Genomic DNA, 26,669 nt, shown 5'->3' with positions numbered 1-26,669 from the left:
AGTCATCACCATGGTGGTGACTAAACTCTGCAGTGTCTTATGACAGGTAAAGCCATTAACTGAGTTTCAGAGAACCTTTGGGAGACAGATAAATACTGCTTCCTCTCTAAGGCTACGTCTTCACTACAGGGAAGATTGATCCTGCTGCTGGCAATCTTCCAGAGTTCAATTTACCACACCTAGTGGGCATGCACCAAATTGAACTAACAGGGAGCCCCATCAACCGCAGCGCTCCTGGTCTCCATTAGGGGTAACGGATGTTGATGGGAGTGCATGCTCCCATTGACCTCCCTTAATGGAGACAGCTCGATGTTCCGAACCAAGGTACATTGGCTTTAGCTATGTAATTAATGTAGCTTTAATTGTACACCTTAATTTGACCTTCTGCTGTAGGGTAGATCTGTCCTAAAAGAGAGAAGGCAAAGAGTTTGAGAGACTGTACAAACTTCATAAACAGATTGAGCTGCACTGCTGGGAATAAAACCCAGGAGTCCTGACTCAGTTGCCTCATCAACATTCTCTTCTGAAGTTTCGCACTGAATAGAAACTGAATCTTTTGTTTTCAGCAAGGCTGTTTCCAAAAAAAATACACAGTAATCCATTGTGTCAATGCTCAAAGCGAACAGCACAAGTCATTAAAAAGCGATCATACTTAATCTTGCATATAGCAGGGCTGTTTAAATGCTACAGAGCACAGAGTTTTCAAATGGCATCTTGCTAACTTTAATAACTAAGCTTACAAGTGAAAGGAACACGAGAGAGGGAGAGGAATTCAGATCTTAGCAATGTAAACCTACATCAAAAATGAAAGGCCCTGACTCCCACTATTCTTATGTCAAATCATATTTGTCAAAACAAAAATTAGTACTGAAACCTTGTTTGGAATAAAAATTAGGATGCTGTTTCCATGGAACAAGATGAGCTTGTTAACTGCTCAGTCACAGAAGAATTCACTTGTTATACATTAGTAGTTATACTTCTCGGGGAGCTGCAGTACCAGAAAGGGCAGAAACTGAGGACTGGTACACTGATGTCCTTTCTTCAGGCGATTGTAGCTACTGCAGACTGGAAAAGATTGAGTTAGTTTTGATTAAAATCAGTGCCTGGATAGACTACAAATCCAGAAAAGAAACCATGACAGTGATTTTACTTATTAATATTGCTCTGAAACCACAGTGAACTTTTGATGTGTTTGCCCAATGACTCAGGCAAATGCTCTGGTAGCTGCCTGAGATCATGTCACGAGATGGCCTACAGGTGGTAGCAGTATATTACAGAACTCAGGGGAAAAGGGTCTCTAAATATGGTTTTACACAGCTCAAGATTGCTTTGGCAACAAAGCAAACTGTGACGATTGTTAGGCCTTGGACAATTCTGCAAAAGCTCACTGCACGATCACAGAATCATAGGACTGGAAGAGACCTTGAGAGGTCAACTAGTCCAGTCCTCGACACTAAGTATTGCAGACAGGGTCCTACCAAATTCACAGCCATGAAAAATGTGTCACAGGCCATGAAATCTTGTCTCCCCATATGCCCCCAGTAAAATCTGTTGTTTTGTGTGCTTTTACCCTATCCTATAAAGATTGGATGAGGGGGAGACCAGAATTTCTCTAACTGGGACACCAGACCCAGAAGGAAATTGTTGGTGGACATTGCTGTATTTTGCCACTCTTCATTCCGCATTGTCTCCAGAGATGAGCAGCAGCTGGTGGCCAAGGCACCCAGCTTTGAAGGCAGCACCCTGCCAGCAGCAGCGCAGAAGTAAGAGTAGTAATACCATAACATGCCATCCAGCACAGAAATAAGGCTAGCACTACTAAACCATGCAGCCTTTACTTCTGCACTGCTGCTGGTGGTGGTGGTTCTGTCTTCAGAGAGGGGCTCCCACACAGCAGCCACTGCTGAGCTCTGAAGGCAGTGTTGCTGACAGCAATTGTGCAGAAGGACAGGACAGCATTATCACAGCCCTTGCCCCTATAATAATCATGTGGCCCTTCCACAACTCTTTTTTGGGTCAGGACCTCTACAATTACAACACTGTGAAATTTCAGATTTAAACATCTGAGATCATGAAATTTAAAAAAAATACACAGTAATCATTTAAAACATCTAATGACCGTGAAACTGACCAAAACGGACCTGAGTTTGCTCGGGCCCTAACTATAACCCCAAGATCACTTTCCACAGTACTCCTGACTCCTAGACAATCACTTCCCATTTTGTACGTGTGCAACTGATTGTTCCTTCCTAAGTGGAATACGTTGGATTTGTCCTTATTGAATTGGATCCTATTTACCTCAGACCATTTCTCCAGATCCTTTGGAATTTGAATCCCATCCTCCAAAGCAACTGCAGCCCCTCACATCTTGGCTTCATCCACAAAATTTGTTAGTGTACTCTCTACGCCATTATCTAAATTACCGATGAACAAACCAGACCCAGAACTGATCCCTGTGAGACCCCACTCAATATATTCGTCCAGCTCGACTGTGAACCAATGGTGAGTAGGCCCCGGGAACAATTTTCCAACCAGCCATGCACCCACCTTGCAGCAGCTCCATGTAGGAGGTACTCTCCCTCCTTTGTTTATGAGAAGATCATGAGAGACAGTGCCAAAAGCCTTACTGAAGTCAAGATATACTGCATCGGTTGCTTCCTGTATCACACAGCTTTCCTTGACGGGGTAACAAGCTTTTAGGCTTGTTTAACAATGTCTTGGAAAATATGGTTTCAAACCCATGGCTAACAGAATCAATCTGATTGGTCTAGGGGATGTGGAGAACCAGGAACTCCAGAGACCTAAACCTGTCTTTGTCCTAAATCTTGGCCTACTTAGTTGTAGGCTCTCTCTGCCTCCATTTCCTCTGTCTTTAAAGGGGCAGAAGGAGTTAATAGTGACTGACCTAATAGGGGTGTTGTGAGGACTACATTATTTATGAAATCCTTTGAAATGCTACAATCGAAGTACCAGGAAATTATTATTATTCAATACATTAATCAGGATCAGATCCTTACAAATGAAAATCGAACCCTTATTACACAGACTCAGTTAGCAGCACTGTTAGCCAAACCCTATTACCTACTGTTTTGCATTCAGGTTCTGAATGAATAAACCAATATCCTTGTACCTCTCATAACACAACTCCCCTTTCCCATACTCTGCCCCCCCCGCCCAAAAAAAAAAAAAACCATTATGAAGCAATTTGAAGAATAATAACAGCAGCAGCTCTGGTGTATTGCTCTTCATAGAAACTGGGAACCCGTGACAGGGGATGGATCACTTGATAAGCACCTATTCTGCTCATTCCCTCTGGGGCAGCTGGCACTAGCCACTGTCAGAAGACAGGACACTGAGCTAGATGGACCTTTCGTTTGACCCACTCTGGCCGTTCTTATGTTCTCCTCCAGTCAGCTCAAGGCTCTTTACACAAAGGGCAAATATCATCATTCCCATCTGACCACTGAGGTGACAGAAGCAGACAGAAGGGAACCAATTTGTCCAATGTCACAGCTCCATACCTGTTGAGTTTGGAGAGCCAAGTTCTGTTCCTGACGCTCTATGCCGTGTCCTATTACTGCCTCCTCCTATGCAGGGCTTGTGCCTGACTGACAACCCTGGAAGCTTTAGAAGAGGGACAACCAGAGCAGCAGCAGAGGTTTCCCTCAAGCGCCTGCCCTGTGGAGCCTTAACCTTGAGCTGAAGGTCAGTCTCCAGGACCAGAGAAGAAGTTGGTCTGAGACCTGGTCTAAATTAGATCAAAAAGTCAATCTAAGATACCCATTTCCAATTCTGGCCCTACCCATAGCGAAAGGTCAATGGGAGAAACTCTGCCATCAATCTCCCTTACACCTTGTGAGAATGAGGGGTACCAGGGACAACCATAGACCTCTGATTATTTTACTTACTAAATCCCCACTGAGCATGCTAAATCAAACACTGATCAGCCCTGAAGAAGTGGGGCTGTCCCATGAAAGCTCACCTAATAAATTATTTTGTTAGTCTTTAAAGTGCTACTTGACTGCTTTTTTGTCCTGAAGAAGACAATTTGTACAGTAAGCATAGACATACCCTCAGTGACCCTCACTGCTGAGTCTGAAAGCACAGTTTCATTTACCATCAGGTGCTGATGGCAGCAAGGCCCCACACTTGGAAAGGCAGTTTTAGAGATGTCTAATACAAACCAGGGGCATTCTGTCAGCTCATGTCAAACAGGCCTTGGAAGAGCCTGTAGCTCTTATAATGAAAAATTACTAAAACTCAGTTCTGGCTACAAAAACGTAACAAACAAGGCCCAAAAATATGTGCAAGTCACCAAACACCACCAGCCATGACCCTAACCAAACAACCCCTCTCCTGTATTGACTTGCTACCAAAATCTGGTCAACTGTAAGAGCAAATTCTCCATCTTTACTCCTCAGTCATTTGAGCAGGCAGATCTTCAACTCTCTCTTCCACAAACCCCTCAAGACTGGCAAATTAGCTACTCATTCCCCTACCACCACCTTCCTGGTATATATAGGCTAAAATAAAAGAGTAACAAGCTTCAGAGGCAGCTGCGTTAGCCCATTTCAGCAAAAGCAAGAAGTCCTGTGGCACCTTAAAGACCAACTAATTTATTTGGGCATAAACGTCTAAAGTGGGCTCCAGCCTATGAAAATTTATGCCCAAATAAATATGCTAGTCACAAAACAATGTGTAGCCTTCAGCTTTAACTTTACAGTCCAAAGCTCCCATTTTTTCATGTTTAACTTTGCCCCCGTTAATTACACACTTGAATATGGAAACTTTTCCCTTTCAACCACTGTTGAGTGACATAATCTGATTTTACAGCAAATTCAGAAATGTAAAGTGGTGGGAGAAGGATAAAAACAATTGGTAATTATTTCACTTTCATCACTAGCTTTCTTGAACAGAGGTTATAGTGGTAGTTCAGCAAGTTTAATTTAAACAGAAAAGCTAAGGGTATGTCTATACTTACTGGGTGATCGACAGGCTGTGATGGATCTTCCAGAGTTCGATTTTGCTGTGTGTGTGAATTCACGGAAAAATAGATCTCTCTGGGCTCAGCCATCGACTCTGGTACTTCACCCTAATGCGTGGAATGAGGGATGTGGGTGTGATCTGGATGAGTCCCCTTCTACACTAGGGCAGAAAGACAATTCTGATATGTCAATTTTAGTTCGCTAATGGCAAAGCTAGAATTGTGTATCTGGGATCGACTTTTTTCCCTAGTATAGATCTAGCCTAAGTAAATGTAGCAAAATGGTTTACAGATCTTTTCACCAAGAAGTGGAAATCCAAATAAATTAAGACCTTATAAAATTATCCTTTCACATCCTACTACTTCAATGGTCTATAAATGATTTCTATCATATCATCCAGGGGACTGCAACAACGTTATATACCACATAAATTCTGCCATCTGAACAACAACAGAGATTAGTCTGTTAATGACTTAAGTCAATTTATTTTCTATTGTGGTTTTGTCCAGTGAGCTTAAAGAATAAAACAGTGTAACTTTGTTCCCTTTGTTTAGTTTAGGTTACCTTAAACAAACTACATCAGGGCAGTAAAATGCCACTGCAAAGAGATAAAGGAGATAAAATCAATCTAAGAACTAAGAAAAGTTCCATTCCGTTCTTATCAGCACATTCTCCCCAAAACAAAAGCATTTATTTGCTTTCGAGTAACTTGACTTCTTTGCTTTCCAAATAAACCATTCCAATATGCACCACTACTTGAGTTCCACTATCCTTTATATTCAGAATATTTCTGTCTGCTCCAGTTTCCCTCATTGCTGTATTTTCTGGGCTTACATCAAAAGCTAGAACCCCAAATTATTTTCTATCCTTCGCACACAAGCTAAAAATACAATCAGCTAGATGAACATTTGCACAGTAGGAGCGGCAGATATTAATTTTCTCGCAACTCCCTGAGAAGGATATAGACGATTCATCAGAAATCCATCTGTTACACTACACAGTATTCACCCAGTTACACAGGTGACCACGACAACAGTGTACACCTGTGTCAAAGTGAGAACTAAGAGCTTCAGAACTAATTACATCATTCCTGCTCAAAGCAAGGAAGAATAAAAGCACAGCTCATTTCCTGCAAACAACCGCAGAACACGAGGGTAGCGTACGAGGCTTGGGAATGGGAAGTCCACCTGTACACCTCACTGTACAGAGCTACAGAATGTTGGCAGAATTTGAGAAAGCTGTTTGCAAATGAGGATACTCGGCTTCCCGTTGGAATAAGAAGAATTCTAAAGACCGCATTACTAAGATCTACCCAAACATCTGGCTGCAAGACAGCTCAATCTGTTTTTCTTTGTGAACACGAGTTGATCCTCTGAATTCACAGGCAGTGTTAATGAATCACAGTTCTACCTGTATTGCACAATGTGCGTTAGCATATGTGCTGCACAGGTACTAGGTAAAACCTGGCACCTAACAGACGAGAGCCCCATGAGATTAAGCTATTAGGTTGCTTAGGTCAAATTCAATATCGTTCATAGATTCCACCAGCTGAGTTGGATATAGTTTTCTGGTGGGGAGAGGGTTGACATTACAAACCACTTGTGGTTTTCAAGTCTCAATCGCCCCCCGAAGAATTTTAAGTATATTGTTCAAATGAATTTTCTGAAGTCTCTCTGAAGAAGGGCACCTGGGTACTCAAGAGGGACAGAACAAAAGAGATACCGTTAATTTAGAAAGCTGAATATGGCAAGGTAAGCCACAGGGGAAAATCAGAGTGGTCGAAGTCATTTGACAATATTCTTGTGTGGTGAAAAGGAGAGGCACTCAATATGAAAGTTAAATGCACAGCACAGTAAAACTTGTATGAGCGGGCATAGTTGACTGTGTCTAGTAGTGTCTGATTGCAGAGTTTAAGCCTCTGTGGCTCAGTTTCTCCACCTGTAAAACTCACCTTTGTGTGTAGAGCTCCTCTGCACTTTGTGTGGCACAATGCATGAACAAATTACATTTCTTGGAAATCATACTGAACTACCTGTTCATGAGCTTCTGGAAGGAGAAACTGTCTGGATTGGATGGGAAGGTTCTACTACAGCAAAAATGAACATCAGCACCTATACAGAACTCAGTGAGAAATTGAAAGCATTAATGGTATAAATATTCCTTAGGGAGAGAAGGTTTTTTTTTCCATTTGGGCAAGCCCTGGATGTCAGTGAAACTGACATGATCACTACTTGCGAAGTTTGATCATTTAATAACCAGTAAGGAGTAAATGACATTGGTTCAAACAGGAAGTGGACAACTGACATACAACTGGAACGAAAAGCTTCTAGTTTCAGTTCCATTTGTCTGAAATGATTTTTAGACTGGTTAAAGGTAATAAGATTACATACACCTTTTATTTCTTCTTCACATGCCACCTTGAGGGACTGCATCCATTAATGAGAGGGGCCTCGGCAGACCTATTAAAAGGAACATATACATACCATCTAAAACAATTAGCCATGGACTGTAAGAGACATAGCTAGCTGTTAATGAGTGGAGGCTGCTAATTTAGTTTATAATTCAAGAGAGACTTTGCTTAAAAAAAAAAAGGTGCCTTTCCATCTTCCAAATACATTTTCTAAAAGGCAGTAGCAGATGTGTTATGGCAGGAAAGAAACAATTTGTAATGCTAGATAATATTTCTCCCTCAGCAAATGGTACAGAAGACTCATTCTGGAGGAGATTCTTAGACCCGATACAGATCTCTAATTTGGAAGAGGAAAACTACCTATCTCCTGTGTGATGCTCTGCAGCCCAGGGGCCTGAGAACTCAACCCTCATAATGTGTTTATAAATGAACAGAGAGATGATCTGGTGCTTACAGCTGAGTCAAAGGAGCAGGGATAAAGCTTCAAACACAAGCAATTCTGTTGTTCAGTCTGCAGCTGAATGGTAGGGGCAGTGCCTGGAGACGCAAGAGGCTGTTTGAAGAACTGCCTCTTCTTTCTGGCTCAAACTGGAAGTACTAGAAATGGCTCTTTGGGTCCCGCCCTGCATGGTTGCAAACTCTACTCAGTGCAGTCAATGGGAGACACGGGGATATTAACAAGCACCTCCAGGATCAGACTCTTGGAGAGGGACTACAGTGGGAAGTGAAGGAAGGAACCTCTATTTAAACAGCTTTCTGACCGCTCTCACATCTGAGCTGCAAAAACAAAAAGCGACATTAACAAGCAGTTCATCAGGATTTGAATTTCCTGAAGCCTCTGTACAACCAAAATTCTAAATACTGACTCTCACAGCTACCAGAACTCTGCCTGCCTTAGAGAAGAAACACTTTATGCTATTATAAGATGCTAATTTCGATGCCTACAGGGTAAATTTTGGCTTCAAATATATGGCTAGAGAGTCCGTGAAATCAATGAATCATAGAATCATAGAACAATAGAGCTGGAAGACACCTAAAAAAAGCCATCGAGTCCAGCCCCCTGCTCTAAGCAGGACCAAACCCATCAGATCAGCCCTGCCAGCGCTTTGTTGAGGCGAGACTTAAACACCTCCAGGGATGGAGACTCCACTGCTTCCCTGGGCAGACCATTCCAATGTTTCACCACCCTCCCAGTGAAAAAGTTTTTCCTAATGTTCAACCTGGACCTTTCCAACCACAACTTGAGACCGTTGTTCCGTGTTCTGCCATCCATGACCACTGTGAACAGCCTCTTTGCAGCCTCCTTTCAGTAAGTTGAAGGCTGTTATCAAGTCCCACCTCAGTCTTCTCTTCTGCAGACTAAACAGTCCCAATTCCCTCAACCTTTCTTCATAAGTCATATGCTCCAGCCCCCTAATTATTTTGGTCGCCCTCTGCTGGACCCTCTCCAGTGTATCCACATCCTTCCTATAAATGGGGCCCAGAACTGGACACAATACTCCAGATGAGGCCTCACCAAAGCTGAATAAAGAGGAATAATAATAACGGAAGCCCATCTAACTTCATCTAAGGGTGAAACTCAAAGCTTAGGCCACTTTTACATTACCCAGAAGATTGAATTGCTCAAGGTTGATTTTCTGGGGTTCGATTTCATGCAGTTGGAGGAGATGTGTGAAATCAACCTATCAGGGGTCAGCAGTCAACCCCCCTAATCCTGACTACTATGAGGAGAAAGGGAGGTCGACAGGAAAAACTCTCCCATCAACCTTCCTTAATAAGGACAGCCAGGTAAGTTGATTATAAATAAGTTGATTCTGTTGCTATTCCCACTAGAATTGCATATCTGTAATTGACTTACCTGCCTAGCATAGACCAAGCCTCAGTTCCTACATTCCTGAATTATTTGCTACCACATGCAGAAAACACCACATGTAGGGCTTTTAGGGATTCATATATACAATATGGCTGAATTACGTGGCTTCTTGGAACACCATCACTTGCAACTTGGTGACTTTGCAGCACAAAGTTTCAACCAGAAAAGAAATACAGCTACATGTGATTATATGTTCAAATGAAAGCACTCTGGAAAAAAAAAATTAGGGGCTTTTAGCCACACCTTTGTAAATCTGAGCAGTCCTGTGCAATACACATACCATGTCTTCATTTTCTTCAATCAATTTTTAACATGAATCCAGCACTATTGCTTTTCCACTGGGGACTCACAGCCAGCATCAGCACGATGCATTACGACTTTTGAGAACAGAGCATCACAAAACATCTGAACAAAAGAAATGCTGAATACTCCAGAAAAGGCTGAGGGGATTTTCTTAAAAAACAAAAACAAAAACAAAAAACTTTTTCACCCATTTTCCCCTTTTTATCTTTCGGAGAGCAAACACACCAGAGAAGTTTGCTCTCATAAGAGGGTATTTTTAAAAAGTTGTTAGGATCTAAGAATTCAAGTGCCTGTCACATGAAGCTAACTTTGAAATCACTGACAAATCAGATATGAAAGCTGATGTCCTGTGCGATCATTTAAATAGGTGTTAAACAGGACAACAGACTTTAATCTCTTTCATGATAAAAGAAGGCTAGTTTCAGAAAGACGAGAGAACACAGGGAATGAAGAAGGATATCTAGAGAAATTACACAGAACACAATGCTACAAAAGAAGAGGTTTTACATGGGATCAAACTGTGGGAAAATGGGGAAAAAAGGCAGACTCAAACTAACCTAGATGAACATTCTCTGAGAAAAATAATTAAGTTATAAGGCAATTAGAAACATGATAAAGAAGTTAAGCCCTGAAGTTAAAAGCTACCACAGCAAGCCCAGTTCTGACCCAATCAAATCTCTTTGAAATTCATTTTTTCAGAATAAAGAGAGACAAATAGCAGCGAATAAAAATAAGGAAAAGGAAGGGGCTTCCTGTGACATAATTTACATCTACCTTTTCTGTTTGTGTAGACAATCAAAATGGAGATTTAAAAAAAAAAAAAGCTTTGATGCCAGAGGCCTTTGTTCTAAACATGTTCCTATTCTCTGCTGACTTTCTGGTGGTCATCTTTCTTTCGGGGGAGAGGGGGGAAGGGGATGTGGTATGCACTGGGGAGCAGGCGTAAGAAAGTGACATACAATGCCCATGTTTATAAAATTATCAGCAGGGATTTAATTCATCTTCAGGGCTCAGACATCACACAAGCTATGACTCTGTTCATCCAGTCAGATCTGCACAGGACAGACCACTCTCCGTGTAAGCTCCTTTCAGCAGAGACTGTCTTCTTTTGTTCTTTGTGACCAGAGCCGCTAGCCACAACAGTAATAGAAATCATAAATAATGATCTCTGAGATAATGGTGACTTCACGGAGAGCCTGCAAAGGCCCATCCAGTACATTTAGGGGCTGTACAATGAAACATACAAGAGATAATGAAAAATAGAATCCATTCTGAGCAAACACACTCAGAGGCCACATTCTGCGTGCACAAGGGAGAAAAGCCGCAGGCAGAAGCAGGTATAAGCAGACTACAAAAGATACATGCTTGTTATGTGCCTCTGTAATCCAAAAGCCTCATACTTCAAATCTGCTCCCCAGGGCTAAACCACAAAGGAGAGTTTCAGGGAAAGGTTTATGGGTCAGGACACAGGGTCATTATTTTTACTGCATTCAGAATCCTCACCTGCCAATGGACCTTCCCCAACTGGAGTCACTCATATTCATAGCACAGACAGCTGTGAGGGGCACGTGTGGACACTCCAGGGCTGGTCCAAATTATAGGTGTGAAATAACACAGCATAGACTCTTTCCGTGCCTCCCTCCCCCCTACCCCCCAAAAAATATATTTATTTACTAAATCAGGGCTGACTTTTTAGCAGTGCAACGTGCAAAAAGCATCAGAGAGGTAGCTGTGTTATGTAGCTTCGAGAACAACAAGAAGTCTTGTGGCACCTTATAGACTAACAGATATTTTGGAGCATAAGCTTTCGCGGGCAAAGACCCACTTCATCAGATGCATCTGATGAAGCGGGTCTTTGCCCACGAAAGCTTATGCTCCAAAATATCTGTTAGTCTATAAGGTGCCACAAGACTTCTTGTGCAAAAAGCAGTTGCACACAACACCCTGATCCACTAGTCAGTTCTTTTCAAACTCAACTACTCCCCATCTTCCTCCCACAGCCCCCACATTGAACAATTACTGTACAGCTTTAACACTGATGTTCACTAATTACAGGCCTGTGGTTTTTGATGATTAATATAGGGTTGTTATGACTTTCCTAAGCTACGCGGTATCTGGCTGTACGTGTTTGTGTGTGTGTAAGTTGGGTATGTACAGCATCTGATTGCACATAGTGCCTGGAAGATAAATTTGCCTAAATATTTAAGGAAGAGATAAGGTAATCTACGGATGGGTGAGCTGTGCTTTCAGTGACTGCTCTCCATTTGCCATTCAGTTCTGGAAATTCGGCATTAAAATTAAGCCAGCACTGGGTGTGCTGTATGTTAATTTCAGCCCTGCTTTAAGTGCAAATTTCAATGCAGTCTTAGACACAGAACTGCTATCATCTCCATCACACTGAAAAGAATCCATCAGTAGTCCAACCACACCCATTACCAGATGACTGCCTTTTAATCATAAGCTTTATATGGGTGAATTATTTCTGCATAATTAGCATCCAGAGTGAGGCACAAACAAGGTAATTTTGCTTTTCATATTTTTAAAAAACAGATTCACTGAGCATTAAATAACTCTTTTAGGGATCAGAGAAAGAAAAGCAGCCCAGCACTGGTTAATATCCTTGTCTACAAGGTTGCAGGACAGCTATTACCCTGCTCTTTTCTTGTATATGAGTGTATGTTCTTGTACTTAGTGAATGTCCCTGAAACTCTGTGGTTTAGTCCTGGAGAGGAGATACGAAGTGTGAGGTCTCTGGATTACAAAGGAGCCATAACAAGTAGGTATCTGTTGTACTCTCCCCAGCCATCTAAAAACATTCTGAGACTGTAATTCTACTCCCTAGACACAACCTTGAAACAGGAATTTCTTCTTTCTATAGGTTTTCAGTTGCAAAATCTATAGTAAGACGGAAAAAACGATGTCACAATATAAAGCCATACCTATCTAAAGCACATACCTTGACTATTGTGCTCACTTCTGGTTGCCCCATCTCAAAAAAAAGATGAATTGTAAAAGGTAGAGAGAAAGGCAACAAAAATGATTAGGGTGACGGAACAGCTTCCGTACGAGGAAAGATTAAAAAGACTAGGACTGGGAGGCAGGGATAGTACAGCCGTCTTGATATGTATCCCTTCACATAACCCAAGAATTAGGCAGAAATTAATAGGCAGAAGATTTAAAATGAACAAGAGGAAGCAAAAAAACAAAAAGCAGTCCTGTAGCACTTTAGAGACTAACAAAAGGAAAGGAAGCAGTTCTTCACGCAGTGTACAATCAGCCTGTGGAACTGCTTGCCAGAGGATGTTGTGAAGGTCATAAGTACAATGAATTTTAAAAATCAACTAAGTTGAGGGAGGATAGGTCTGTCAATGGCTAATAGCCAAGATGGTCAAGGATGCCCAGCTACCTTTCAGAAGCTGCGACTGAACAACAGGAGGGGATCACTTGATAAATTGCCCAGTTCTGTTCATTCCAGCTGAAGCATCCTGCATCAGCCATGGTTGGAAGACAGAATACAAGACTAGATGGACCACTGATCCGACTCAATATGGGCATTGTTACGCTCTTATTAGCTGTTCTGAGGTTTTTTGTTTTTCCCTTCTGCAGAACGTTTTCAGCAAATCTGACGATACTTTCCTGGGTTTTGGCTTCATTAAATTCAAAACTCAGCCAAGGGTCATCAGATAGTTCATAAAGCTCTGGAGGAAACATGAGATGATTAATGGTTTTATGCTGAGGTAATATGAGTTTGCCTTGTTTTCTACTATCAAAACCCTGCAGTCGACACTTCACAGCTGTCCCCCCTGTACTGAAAGAGCTGAACTGAAACTCTAGAGCCAACCTTCTGAATTTGCAGCTGAATATTGCATTGTGGGCCAAAATCTTAGGAATTTGGGTTGGTGGTGGGGGGTGTTTGAATCAGAAACTCAAAGCAAAACTCAAGGGTGGGAAGGCCAAAGCCAACATTTGCACCACTCCCTATAGTATGTAATCATGTGGATCAGATGTAGAGCCCGCTGGGGTCAATCTGAGCTTTGACTTAGGGCCTCTGAGGGGACCTTAAGACTGTATGTGAACATTAGTGCCCTACCTGGACAACTGGTGTGACAGGGAGAGAGTACAAGAGGGAAAAGCAGGGCTGGCAAACAAACGGAGTGGGAGCAGCTGGGGAAGAGGAGGCCCTGGTCCCACTTTAGACTGCCTTTAAAAACCCTTGGCCCAGTGGGAGGGGAGGGTGATTGAGGAGAGTATAGGAGGCGAGTGGAAAGAAGCAAGGGGAGTTTTCTTGGAACAGCAGAGGAGGGGAGGAGTTTGCAGCAGCAAGAGGCTAATGCCCCATCCAGGCAGCCCTCAGATTCAGCGGGAGGCCAGAACAGACTGATGGCACAGGGGGAGCTGACCCAGGAAGGGGAACATGCGGCTGCTGCCGCTGCCACTATGTGGAGGAGGTATGGGGGGAAGGATCATCTGGGAAAGTGGCCCAGGGAGAAGAGCTGTAGCGTCCATGGCGAGGGGAGCCCTTCCCCACTAGCAGCAGCCACACAGGGTCCCTGGGCCAGAACCCAGAACAAGTGGGTGGGGCCCGGGTTCCCCCCCAGACCACCATCCCCCCCATCTCAAGAAGGGCAAGAGCATCCTGGCTGTGGGGCTAGTGGACCGAACAGAGGCCCGGAGCCCAGGAACGAGGTTAGCCGTACCACACTGGTAAAGTCTTGTCAGGCTGGCTTTTGATTCTGCTTTATGTTTATAAGCAGCACATTTTTGCTTTGCAGTATTTTATGGCCTTTATATGCATAAAAAGTCACCTAAAAACAAATTAACAACTCAAGTTGATTTATTCACTGTCCTCAAAGGGATCATTACTGCTTTGATAATTAAGCAATACAACAAGCCATGGCACATATTGTGCTGGGAAGCCTTCAGACCATTGAGAATCACAAGGCTTTTGACTCCCAGAGCAGTACAAGGTCTCATCACAAGGCTCACAACATGAACTAGTTTTAAACCTGGAGGAGTATTTTAGTTACAATACCCCACAGAACAAAGAAGGCCTGAGCTCACCCGATGTGATGAGCTTTTTCTCCCTGGATTGCCCAGGAACAGAAGTGCCACAAAGCAAGGATTATAGCCTGTGTGGGCAAGAGGGATGCTGCTCTGCTAATGGGTCACATTGAGGGCTTTTAAAAGGCATTAGTGTATTTGATGGAACCACCCTCATCAACAGTCTGGAGGAGAAAAAGATGCACATAAATGCCTGCTAGAAGGTCAAAGATATGTCAAGTTTATCTAGAAGGAGACATCTCTGACATGTTGTGGGGAACACAGAAATAAATGCCAGTTCCAATATAAATCATTACAAATACCCACTGAATCTGTTGTTTGGAGGGTTATCCTGAATCACTACTTCATACGGACAGGAAATCAGTTTGTTGCTACGGATTTCAGTGGCAGCCAAGAGAGTGTAAATACAAAATGTCCTTCCTTAAAAACAGCATTCAACTGTAATAAGCTACTTTAAAAAAAAAAAAAAAAAAAAGGATTGCAATGTTCCAGGAAGAACGGAAACATCTTCATTAGCACTGCAGAGGTGGAAACAATATTTCTGTCCATAAAAAGCACACGAAGCAAACTGCATAATGTGACAGAGGGAATAATTCTGGATGCAAATTCAGGGAACTATTATTTTTTTAATCACATAAATGACACCCCAGGGTTTTGCACTTTTGTGATCACAGGGAACAAAGCACCTACTCGAGCCAAAAACAACTCTACAGGGTGAGCACGTATTGCTCTTCTTGTCACTAGAATGTCTCTAGTTCACACTTTCATCCAATTACCTTTCCTGCATTAAATACGCATACATGAATGCCTATTGCTTCTGATGGCTCCCTTCCTCTTCTCTCACTAACAACAAAATACTGCATGCTCTCTGTGTAAATTCCAAAGCTTGTCTCTTTCACCAGCAGAAGTTAAAAAAAAAAAAGACATTCCTTTACCCACCTTTACCCGACAACTGTGTAGCTAGAACTGACGCATCTGCAGTCGACTGTAAGGTCTGTCCTCACTGCACGAGGTCGACAGGAGCGTTTTTCCCGCTGACCTCCCTTAGTCCTCACGAGAAGAGGAGTATAGAGGACCAACTGCGGAACCCAGAGAGATCAATTTCGTGCATCCTTACCAGATGTACAAAATCAAACTCCATGAGATAGATCCTTCGATCTGGTAAGTGTAGACATACCCTATTATTCTGAGGCCAACACAACTACAATAACACTACAAACAACAAAATATGTAACTTTGAAAAATGTGAGATTTAAGATGGGGAGACTAGTCGAATCAAGGGACAGGTAAAGGAACACAGAACCTTTCATATCTAAATAACCTGTGTGAATTCAGCAGCTCTAGTTAGTGGTGACACAAAGTTGCTGCAGTCCATGAGTGCTCAGGAATCCATGTGGAATGGATTTGGTGGTCTCAGGCCAGTAGAGGGGTGTCCATGTCAAAAGTCACCACCAAAACTGATATTCCTTGATCCTTTAGATGGTAATTTCAAAGAGCCGGACTAAGAGGACGCGTATGGGGGGAGTAATCAGTGCAACTTGCGGCAGGCAGAGGGTGTTAAAGAATGCTGGGAACTGAACAACGCTGTCACCACTCCAGTGATCAATTCACCCAAGTTAGGGCTGAGGCACAGAACGAATCAAAGAACATTAGAATTGCAAGGACCTTGAGAGGTCATCGAGTCCAGTCCCCTGCCCTCATGGCAGGACCAAGCAGCATCCAGAGTCTCTAGGCCATCCCTGATAGATGTCTATCTAACTTGCTCTTAAATATCTCCAGTGATGGAGATTCCACAACCTCCCGAGGCAATTTATTCCAGTCTTTACCCACCCTGACTGTTAGGGAGTTTTTCCTAAAGCTCAACCCAAACCTCCCTTGTTGCAGTTAATGCCCATTGCTTCTTGTTTTGCCCTCAGAGTCGAAGGAGAACAATTTTTCCCCCTCCTCTTTGTATCACTCTTAAGTACTTGAAAACCACTATTATATCCCACCTCTGTCTTTCCTTTTCTAAACTAAACAAGTCCAGTTCTTTCAGTCTTCCCTCATAGCTCATGTTCTCGAGACCTTTAATCATTCTTGATGCTCTTCTCTGGACCTTCTCCAATTTCTCCACGTCTTTCCTGAACAGTGGTGCCCGGAGCTGGACACAATACTCCAATTGAGGCCTACTCCACGCAGAATAGAGCGGAAGAATGACGTCTCATGTCTTGCTCACCACACTCTTGTTAATGTGTGGCATGGTAGGAGGCAGGGTCAGTAAGCTTGCCTTGGTACTGACCATGTTGTAACTACATGAAAAGCTAGAAGATTTCAGTCTCCAGAACCTTTGTTTTGGCACCGTTCTAAAGTACTAAATTAAATGACATGTATACTTTAAACCACTCTCTTCCCTCCCCCACCTCATTACCATCCTGCTCAACTCAGGGATTTGAAACTGCGCCATTTCCGAGCAGCTAGGGCTGATAACATCCCATCTTCAAAACAAACTGTCATACAGTCCAGGAAGCTCACAAACCCCCAAGCCAAATAAATGAGCTGAGTCTATACAGCCACTCATTTCCCAAGAATTGTTGACACAGTATCTGTAATCCTAACATGCTGTAGTAATTGGTCACCAACAGTTGAACATGGAGCAACACCAGGCCTGTCTGCAGTCCTCAAGGATAAATTCCAGTTTTACATCATTTAGACCTAGCTGCTGTCAGAGTCTCGCCTTCTAGTACTGCTGACCTGACTGTGTCCTCAATGTGACAGTTGTCACATACATTCACATCAGAGGAACTTGCAAAGAGTCACAAAGATGTACAAATTCAAGAGCCGCAGAAAACAGCAGAAGCCTTGACAAGACAATTTTAGGTGCTAGATGCAATTTCCAGCTAAAGAAAAGAGATCTCATTAGAAATGGCTATTTCTGCACTAAAACTGGTGTATTAAAATGCTGTTAGATTCTGAAAAGTGGCTCCATAACAGCACAGTGAGGTACCATATTTATTTCCTGTCAGGGATTTCAGGGCAAATTGGCTCAGGTTACAAATCAAAAAGATGGATTTTTCTAGTTGCCAGCATTGCATCCACCATGAAATATCTAAAAATCAAACTTCTTAACTTATCACTGTAATAAAGAGCCTGCAATTAAAATTTAAACTGACAATTCAAGTTGATGCATGAGCAGAAATGGAACCCAGCTTGTTTTCCACAGCTATGTAAATGCTGAAAGATTAAACGGGATTGCAAAACATTTTGTCCAAAAACAAACAGCTATGACAGACAGAGAGCAGACACAGTAATTCTGTTATTACACTAACAGGTGCATCAGAAATGCCTAGCTAGCATCTCTGCCCTTTTCTAGCACCTTTTATTCCAAAGATCTCAACTTTCTTTACAAATACTGATTAGTGCCAGCTCTTAGCACCAAAGGCAAAACGCTAGGAAACTGAGAAAAACAGGGATTAAATAATTAGATCGCACAGATCTGAGCTACACTTGAAAACCGAGTACGCCCCTATGCCCGTCAGTTTCTAGCCTTGGCCACGTGCTCTTGCCCAGCCGAGCTTCCATGGCCATTTTTTCTAAACAAATATGCTTTGGGTCTGATCCTGAGAAGTGCTAATAACTGTAAGAAACCTAAGTCACTTTCAACCCTGATAATTTCAGAATTTTCAGTGTTCTCCATAGTTTTACTCCATTACTGAAGTCCCTGACTCAGGAGAGAACTGCAAGTTTCTTGTCATATTACACCCCACTGGTGGTGGGGGCTCCCGTGCAAGACGAGAAGTACCTGTAAGAAATGTGATACGAGGAAAGGGGGTGCAATACGAGAGTACCTGTAAGAAATGTAAGTGTGGAGTGGAGGGGAAGGGAGCTGGGGAGGGTCGGGGTTGGAAAGTGTGGGGCTCAGGGCAGCGGTGAGGAAGTGGAGTCAGGTTTATGGGACATGGAGGAGTTCAGAAATCTGGGCAGGGGCATGGGGGTGTGTAGGATTTGGGATTGGGAGTATCTTTTTGAAGGAGGAGGCGGGAGAGCGGCATCTGCATGTATTGGGACACTGCTGGTCTTCTTTCCCTTCCCCTGAGATCAGGGACTTCTTCACCTGTCCCTCCCACAGGTGAGCCTGGCAGATTGCTATGCCAAGTGGGGCACGTCATACTGAAGACGCTGGAGCGCAATAAAGAGTCTTTACCACTGGCCACTGGCTAGTGGTCTCTAAAACATTCTAAGTTGTTGCAATGGGGGAACCACTTACACAAATGAGCTTCACACAGAATATTGGAAAGTCCTGGTACAAGCTGATTACGAGGGAAAGATTTAGTGCATGGTTGTCCAACCTTCTGGCTTGCCTGGGCCGCACTGAGTGAAGAGGAATTGTCTTGGTCCGCATATAAAATATATACTATAGTTAATGTATATAAATCACATAATAATGTTAAAAGTTTACGATCTTGTGGGGCCGCATTACTAGCTGTCCAGGGCTGCATGCGGCCCGCGGGCTGCGGGTTGGACACGTCTGATTTAGTGCATTATTTACCCATGTGAAAGTGTAAGAATAATTTGCCAGGTCTGATCAGGCCAGATTGAGACTCAGTCTCCATGTCTATGCTTCAGAGAAGATTAACCTGGCACTGGTATAATTCTGAATGTCAGGGAAGAGTCCGTCTCTCCCTGACCCCCCATGTCTGAAGGGCATCATATGGAAGGCAGTATGGGCAGAGAACCTTTCACTGCCCTGACCTGTTCCCTCATAAGCAGAGCTGGTTTGTGGGGAAAGAAAAGAAAATAAGCCTGGAGACAGCAAAGGATGCATTCTGCCTGTGCTCATTACTAGCTGCACAGCTAGTCAGGCAGGTGCAAACACATGAGTGTTGGAGCAGAACAGGAACACAATCATCAGAAGGTGAATGCTCAGTTTGTATTTCTATTTTGACTTGCAAGATGAAAAACAGTTCCCCCGCTTTTCTCGGGGTGACGCTGCTGCTAACCAACAGTTCAGCTGTGAGCGAGCATCACATACAGATCACCTGTAGAAAACCTGAATATTTTTCAGTCACACCAATATTTTCCAAAATAGCCCCCAAAAGGTGTCCTTCCTCCCACACAGAAACAAGGAGCTGAGGTAAAATCTCAGCCGAAGTTTGACACCTCCAGTCAGGAGAATACCAGGATTGCCTACAGTACATCTGTGGTTTGGAATGAAAATGATTTATATGAGGAAAAAACAAACAAACATTCTCCTAATTTCTAAATGCATTTTAATATGACAGGAATGCGATGCTGCAGCAAAAGACTGCTTAGTGTTTTATTTCTTCACTAAGCAGCAGTTAGAAGGGGGAAGCGGGAGAAGCATATTAACAGTATGAAAGGCACCACGTAGCAGCTCTTCAGCGATTCTCTGAAAACCCTTCTGCTACAGAGAGTGTTTTCCTTAAGAGCCCTCCTGGACACGTTACAAGCAAGCATAAGTACCACCAATCATTTTAGCATGACAAACACATTTCAAACCTTTCAGTATCTTTTGCTCATTTACAGTGCATCCCTGAAGGAATTCCAACAAATTCACCAGAATGGAAAAGTTACACAACACAAAACTAAGTAGTGCAGCTAATGCAAATGCTGAGCTAAAAAAGCCGAAGTATGGCAGAATGTTCTTGGTATTGCTAGAGAAAAAGGGCTGGGTGAAATCAGGACGTCTGAAAAATGGGATTGGGTGATAGCAGTGACTGGAGCACAAGCAGGCACAATGAGCCTCCTCAAGCTACTCTGTCAGTTCATCTTTGGCTTCCACACAAGAAACTTAAAGAACTTCACTAATATTAATGATGTGACACTTCCCGTACTCTTGTGATATAAATATTACAGGTCGAAGCTCTGTAGTCTGGAACTCAATCGTTCGGCAACATCCGGCATGGTTTTGGGTAGCCCACTTATCATGGGTGTGGCCAAGTTTCCTGTGGTCCCATAAAGTTTCTTTCCAGCTACAGGTCATAGAATCGTAGAATCATAGAATGCTAGGACCTTGAGATGTCATCGAGTCCAGCCCCCTGCCCTCATAGCAGGACCAAGTACTATCTAGACCATCCCTGATAGACATTTATCTAACCTTTCTTACATATCCCCAGAGATGGAGATTCTACAACCTCCCGAGACAATTTATTCCAGTGTTTGACCACCCTGACAGTTAGGAACTTTTTCCTAATGTTCAACCTAAACCTCCCTTGCTGCAGTTTAAGCCCATTGCTTCTTGTTCTATCCTCAGAGACCAAAGAAGAACAAGTTTTCTCCCTCCTCCTTATGACACCCTTTTAGATACCCGAAAACTGCTGTCATGTTCCCCCTTAATCTTTTTGCCAAACTAAACAAGCCCATTTCTTTCAGCCTTTCTTCATAGGTCATGTTCTCTAGACCTTTGACCATTCTTGTTGCTCTTTTCTGGACCCCTTCCAATTTCTCCACATCTTTCTTGTCCTGCCTCTCTGTGTTCTTATTCAGCTGTGATTTACCCCTAAATATTTTTGAAGAGCCCAGTAAGCAGAGGAAGTGTTAGTAATGCTTCTAGACAATATTGACCTCCTGTGGTCCGACATATTCTCTCATCCTGCACTGGTCAGGTCCCAAGAGTGCTGGATTAGAGAGGTTCAACCTGTATCTCTGTTTTACACAAAGAAGCAGGAACAGAAAAGCCAAGTGCTTTGCCTAAGAGGACATAAATGCTGAGAACAGATCTCCTGACTTCCAGTCCTGCAACTAAGCCCTTCCACTACTACACTACCAGTTCTGCAGGAGTGGGATCGCCACACAGCTCTGTCATGATCTCTTAGCACTGAAATTATGCAAGTTACCTCTCCTCCCTCTCCTCATAAATCTTAACTGATGAAGAGAAAAATTATACAAGCCAGTAAACACATAGCATCAAGAGTCTTTAATATTGATTCCCTTATTCAATATTTCACGAAGTGCACGTCCCCCCTCAACAGTGGAGCAGTAACAGAGAAAACAGAGCTCGGTTGGATCCTGACATTTACAAGCAGAGACAAACAGCAATGCTTTCAAAGTGAGATTAACTTTGTATTTTAGTGCAGAAACTGGTCAGTTTCAGAATTGTTCTGTGTCTTTCCAATACACACTTAGTGCTGGATAGAGCAGAAGTGATCTAGGCTGGGATATTCCAAGGAGCTGAAGGGAGTTAGGGGCCTAGCTCAGTGGCAGAATAGACATAGGATTATGGGGCGCATGCCCAGGGAATCCACCCAACTGGGGGTCCCCAGAAAAATGAGCCCATCCGTGCCTCACTAGGGTTGGTGCTGCTGCCAGAGAGTGGGGTTGGGGCGTGGGGGCTTGCTCCACTCTGCCTACCTGACATTCTTGCTGAGGGGTATGGGAAGCTCTCATGCCCTGACTCTGCTGCAACCCCAACTCCGTTCCCTCCTGGCAAGAGCCCTATAGGAGGACAGGACTCTCACTTGCTCTTGGCCAGGGCCCCACAAAACTGTAATTCGTTCCTTTCCCAGCTTCAAATGAATTTCAATGTGGGCTGGGCACCGACCTTCCAGAGGTGCCTTTGAAAATCCCACCTATCCCTTTTATTACAATGGAAAGTGCACGGCAGTTGGGGTTACACAGGCTTCTTCCCTGCAACAAGGGCAAAGGAGAAACACCTGGAATTTTCAGTGCTGTTCTTACTTTACATTTGCATGGTGGCAACTTACCGAACATGTTACCAACGTGTCCATTCTTAGTCAGTGGCCGGAGTTCATTTTTTCCGAACGCGTATCGTTTGTAGTTGTCCCAAGCAAACTTCATCATCTACAAAGAGAGATTGGAAAGGGGGGAGAAGCACTTAGCAAAAAATATTAAAGTGAACGAAAATTCAGTTTTAATGCAGGGCTAGAACTGCGATCAGCGAGGAGTCCTGCATCTTCTAATTATGAAAGTCTACAATGCACTGCATGCATAAGAATCCTGCTTGAGATTTACATTCAGTACCACACTTTTATTATACTATGATATATCAAGCTTCATGGGATGGACCCATCAATCTGGGGGCACGATTTGAAATTCTGGTAACAAAGTAGATGTCTGATGCTAACGTAATATCCAATACTTTACTGTTAAACTAAACAACAATTTTTGATGAATATTAAGTTATTTGAATTATATTGTTTCAGCCAAGAGTTTCTAAAATTTCACAATGCTAATTACAGATGGGTAAAATATAAATGCTAAGCTTGATGGGTCCACAATTAATTCACTAAATTAATATTACCTTTTTAGCTTTAACATTTCCTTATTTTGCTTATAGCAAACCATCCATTAGTTCACACCTGGCAAACACAACTAAGTAAATGTTGTAGCCTATATTGTTAGCCTATTTTATATATCTTTTTCTTGCAGCCTAAGCCTATATTATATAGTATTTGATATTTCCTTCACCTTTCAATGTCATTCCATTTTAGCTGTAATGCAAGAGGCCTACAGGGGTCATACTCTGTAAGACATTAGCTTGAGCTAGGTAGTTGTGGGCGTCTGGACAGTTCCAGATAGATACAGATAAGGAGGATTGGCATCTGCATTCCCAGACTTCAGTTTAGTTAGTTCACAGCACTTTTTTATCTTATGTGGTGCCATTTATCTTATGGTCCTCTTGGATCAGCCATCTTGTTTATTGCAAAGTGAAGTCCAAGGTTACTGAGGCTATTAGATGGTATTCTGGCCATTTTTGAAGGTTAATGAGGCTGTAATGTAGTATCTTATGCACATTCAAATGAGGGTGACTGCCATTCCCCAATCAGGTATGTGTAACCTCAATATTTTAGGGACTGGAAGTCTAGTTTTAGCTTTGAAAGGTCGGACTGAAGTGAAGTTTGGCAACCTGTAACACCCCATGACCAAGGAGTTCTCCTTGCTTCTTCTTCACTTCTCTGCTCTTCTTCCTCTGAATTTTCAGTTTTCTTTGTTCATTTTTCATTTATTTTACAAGTGCTGGTCTTTTAAAAGTCTTCCCCTGATCTAACACTGTCTCACTTCTCGGCACCTTCAGAGTGAGGCTGGTGCTTCAACTCCTTGAATCCATCAGGAAGAAGTGCGAGTTTAGTGTTAGCCTAGGTGTATTTGTACTGTATATTGGTTTTCTGTAACTAATCAAAGTGAATTCATTTATATGTAACCACTCTAGATATTTGATTGCAAGCTCCATTATTAAATGTAATAAATTCTGTGCTACTGTTACATCATTATAGACTCAGAGGGGTAGCTGTGTTAGTCTGTACCTATGCAGAACAATAAAAGCAGTCCTGTAGTACTTTAAATACTAGCAGTATAGTTTATTAGGTGATGAGCTTTTTTGAGACAGACCTACTTCTTCAGATATGGAAAATCAACTGAGTTATCAGTTATTATTCTCCAGATCTGAAGAACAGGGTCTGTCCCATGAAAGCTCATCACCTACTAAACTATATTATTAGTCTTTAAGGTGCTATAGGACTACTTTTTTTGTTTTATTTTTTATAGATTTCATACGGTTCCTGCAGGTCCAGTGAGCTTCCTCCAGACAAGAGCTTTTATAGCTCCTTATTGGCGTGTCTGGGGTGGACGGCGAACCTAGAGGTGCATAGGTCAGACTGGCAAACCGTTACCCAACCAATAATCGTATCTAAATTCCCATTCCCTTGTAAACAATATAGACAATACTGACAAGGAACCGGGTCCATCTTCCCCATAATGAAGACATACCCAGATAAGAGTCTTCTTGTGAGGGTGTGAGACTGTAGAGGAGGAGTGATTAAAACAGTCACACCTATGTAACCAGTGACCTATGTTTATCTGGCCAGATTAGGAATTCTTGGCCTATGTATTGTCTAAACAGACAAGCTCTATTAGTCTGATACTCTCCTAGTTGTTTTGATTTCCTTTCTGTCCTTCCCTATTCAGCTGCATCTCTCCCCCTTAATAAGCACACACAGAAAAGACATCACTTTTTTCCCCCTCTTTTTTTAAAACATCCAGCTTCCAAAGAAAAGTTTCACAGGGCTGGTCCCACCCAGAAAGATAAACATTAGCAGAACTAAGTGATAACATTCAGATTCCACCCCCACCAGAAGGAGGAGTTTTGGCTGAAAAAGTAAAGCCATTCTGGCTCTATGAATTCTGTGTGGGATGAATTAGTCACTAGCATTCATTGATTCTCGGCAGCTAAGACGGAACGACCAACAGAGCAACAACTGCCTGTAAAAGCCACTTGAGTACCCACCAACCATATGACTCAGGGTTTTCACTTTTTTTGCCCCTAGGTTGATGTGGTTTTCCAGTGACAGTATTATTTTTAACAGGATGTTTTCATTATTTAACTATTTTTATAATAATGCTTTTAGAAAAAGTTGGGGCATTTTCTGAATGATACGAAACAACACTGCAAAGGATCTTTATCCTTTTCTAATGAAGATCTGATCCTGTACGGCATGGAAGAGAGCAATGCTCCGCCAGACATTTCACAAGGGGCTCCAACACACACACTAAAAAAAAAAAAAAAAAAAAAAAAAAAAGCAGTCAAGTAGCACTTTATTGACTAAAAAATAATGAATTAGGTGAGCTTTCATGGGACAGACTCACTTCTTCAGACCATGAAAGCTCACCTAATAAATTATTTTGTTAGTCATTAAAGTGTTACTTGACTCCTTTTTTGTTTTGATGGCTTTTTTTGTTTTGGTTTGACTAGCACAGCTTTCTCTGTTACTAAAAAAAAAAAAAGTTTCCTTATGCAAGTCTACAGAGCCTGCATCCTCAGAACCCTCCTTTATGGCAGCGAGACTTGGACCCTGTATGCCCGCCAGGAAAAGAGGCTGAACGTCTTCCACTTGCGCTGCCTCAGGCGCATCCTTGGAATATCATGGAAGGACAGAGTAACCAACATCGCCGTCCTCGAGCAAGCTGGAATCCCAACCATGCACACCCTCCTCAGGCAGCGTCGGCTCCGCTGGCTTGGCCACGTCCACAGGATGAATGATAGAAGGATTCCAAAAGACATCCTGTATGGTGAGCTAGCCTCTGGCAAAAGACCTCCCCGACGCCCCCAGTTGCGCTACAAAGATGTCTGCAAGAGAGACCTCAGAGAGGTAGACATCGAGCTGGACAACTGGGAAGAACTAGCAGATGACCGCGGCAGATGGAGGCAGGGGTTACACAAGGGCCTTCAGAAGGGCGAGATGAAGATCAGACAGCTAGCAGAGGAGAAGCGAGCGCACAGAAAGCACAATAAGGACTTGCCAGACACCCACCACATCTGCAAGAGATGTAGCAAGGACTGTCACTCTCGTGTGGGTCTTCATAGTCACAGTAGACGCTGTAAATGAAGCCCTCAATTGAAACTATAAAGGGCGCGATCCATAGTCTATGCAGACTGAAGGATGCCTACTAAGGCCCACATACCAGAGGGGCAGGACTTCTGCAATCCTTTGTTCCCTGCTTGTCAATCTTAACCAAGGAGGAAGGTAACAGCCTTTTGGCAAACACATGCACTCTGCTGCAACATTCACACTTTGTTGCTGAAAAATAAGTCTACTACATAGTGCCATAGGCACAGAAATAAGATTGTGATGAAAAGACACAGACTGGGTATCCTTCCCTAGATTTTTTTAAATACAGGTTGAAACTCTCTCTTCTGGCACCTTTAGGACCTGACCGGTGCCAGGCGAGAGAATTTGCCCAGCCACAGGAGGTCTATATTGCTTAGCAGCAATACCAGCGCTTTCACTGCTTTCTGGGCTCTTAGAAGACATTTAGGGATAACTTACAGCTAAATTACAGCACAGAACAGTGAGAGTCAGGATTGGTGGCTGTAAACAAACTTTATGGGAACACAGGAAACTTGGTCACACCATGGTTAGTGATTGTCTGGCTAACTAAAATCATGCTGGATTATGGCTGTTGCCGAATGAGAGTCCTGAGTTAGAGAGGTACAACCTGTACCTGCTATTAGGTCTCTCTGATCCATTCTACAAGGCAAAACATAGAGGCTGCGTCTACAGAATCCACGGAGCGTCGACACACA

General features: G+C 42.9%; 1 protein-coding gene across 2 annotated transcripts in view; it reads right to left on the bottom strand.

Moving 5' to 3' along the window:
* MAN1C1 (mannosidase alpha class 1C member 1) overlaps positions 1–26,669 on the bottom strand; it is a 109,917-nt gene that overhangs the window by 50,826 nt on the left and 32,422 nt on the right. For both annotated transcript variants that reach the window (XM_074976151.1, XM_074976152.1), the window contains exon 3: positions 22,333–22,429. In XM_074976151.1, the coding sequence (XP_074832252.1) occupies positions 22,333–22,429 (97 nt within the window). The remainder of the gene's footprint in view (positions 1–22,332; positions 22,430–26,669) is intronic.

Source organism: Carettochelys insculpta, chromosome 24 (genome assembly GCF_033958435.1).
Source record: "Carettochelys insculpta isolate YL-2023 chromosome 24, ASM3395843v1, whole genome shotgun sequence".
NCBI classification, from domain to species: domain Eukaryota; kingdom Metazoa; phylum Chordata; order Testudines; family Carettochelyidae; genus Carettochelys; species Carettochelys insculpta.
This window is presented reverse-complemented; position numbering and strand designations above follow the sequence as displayed.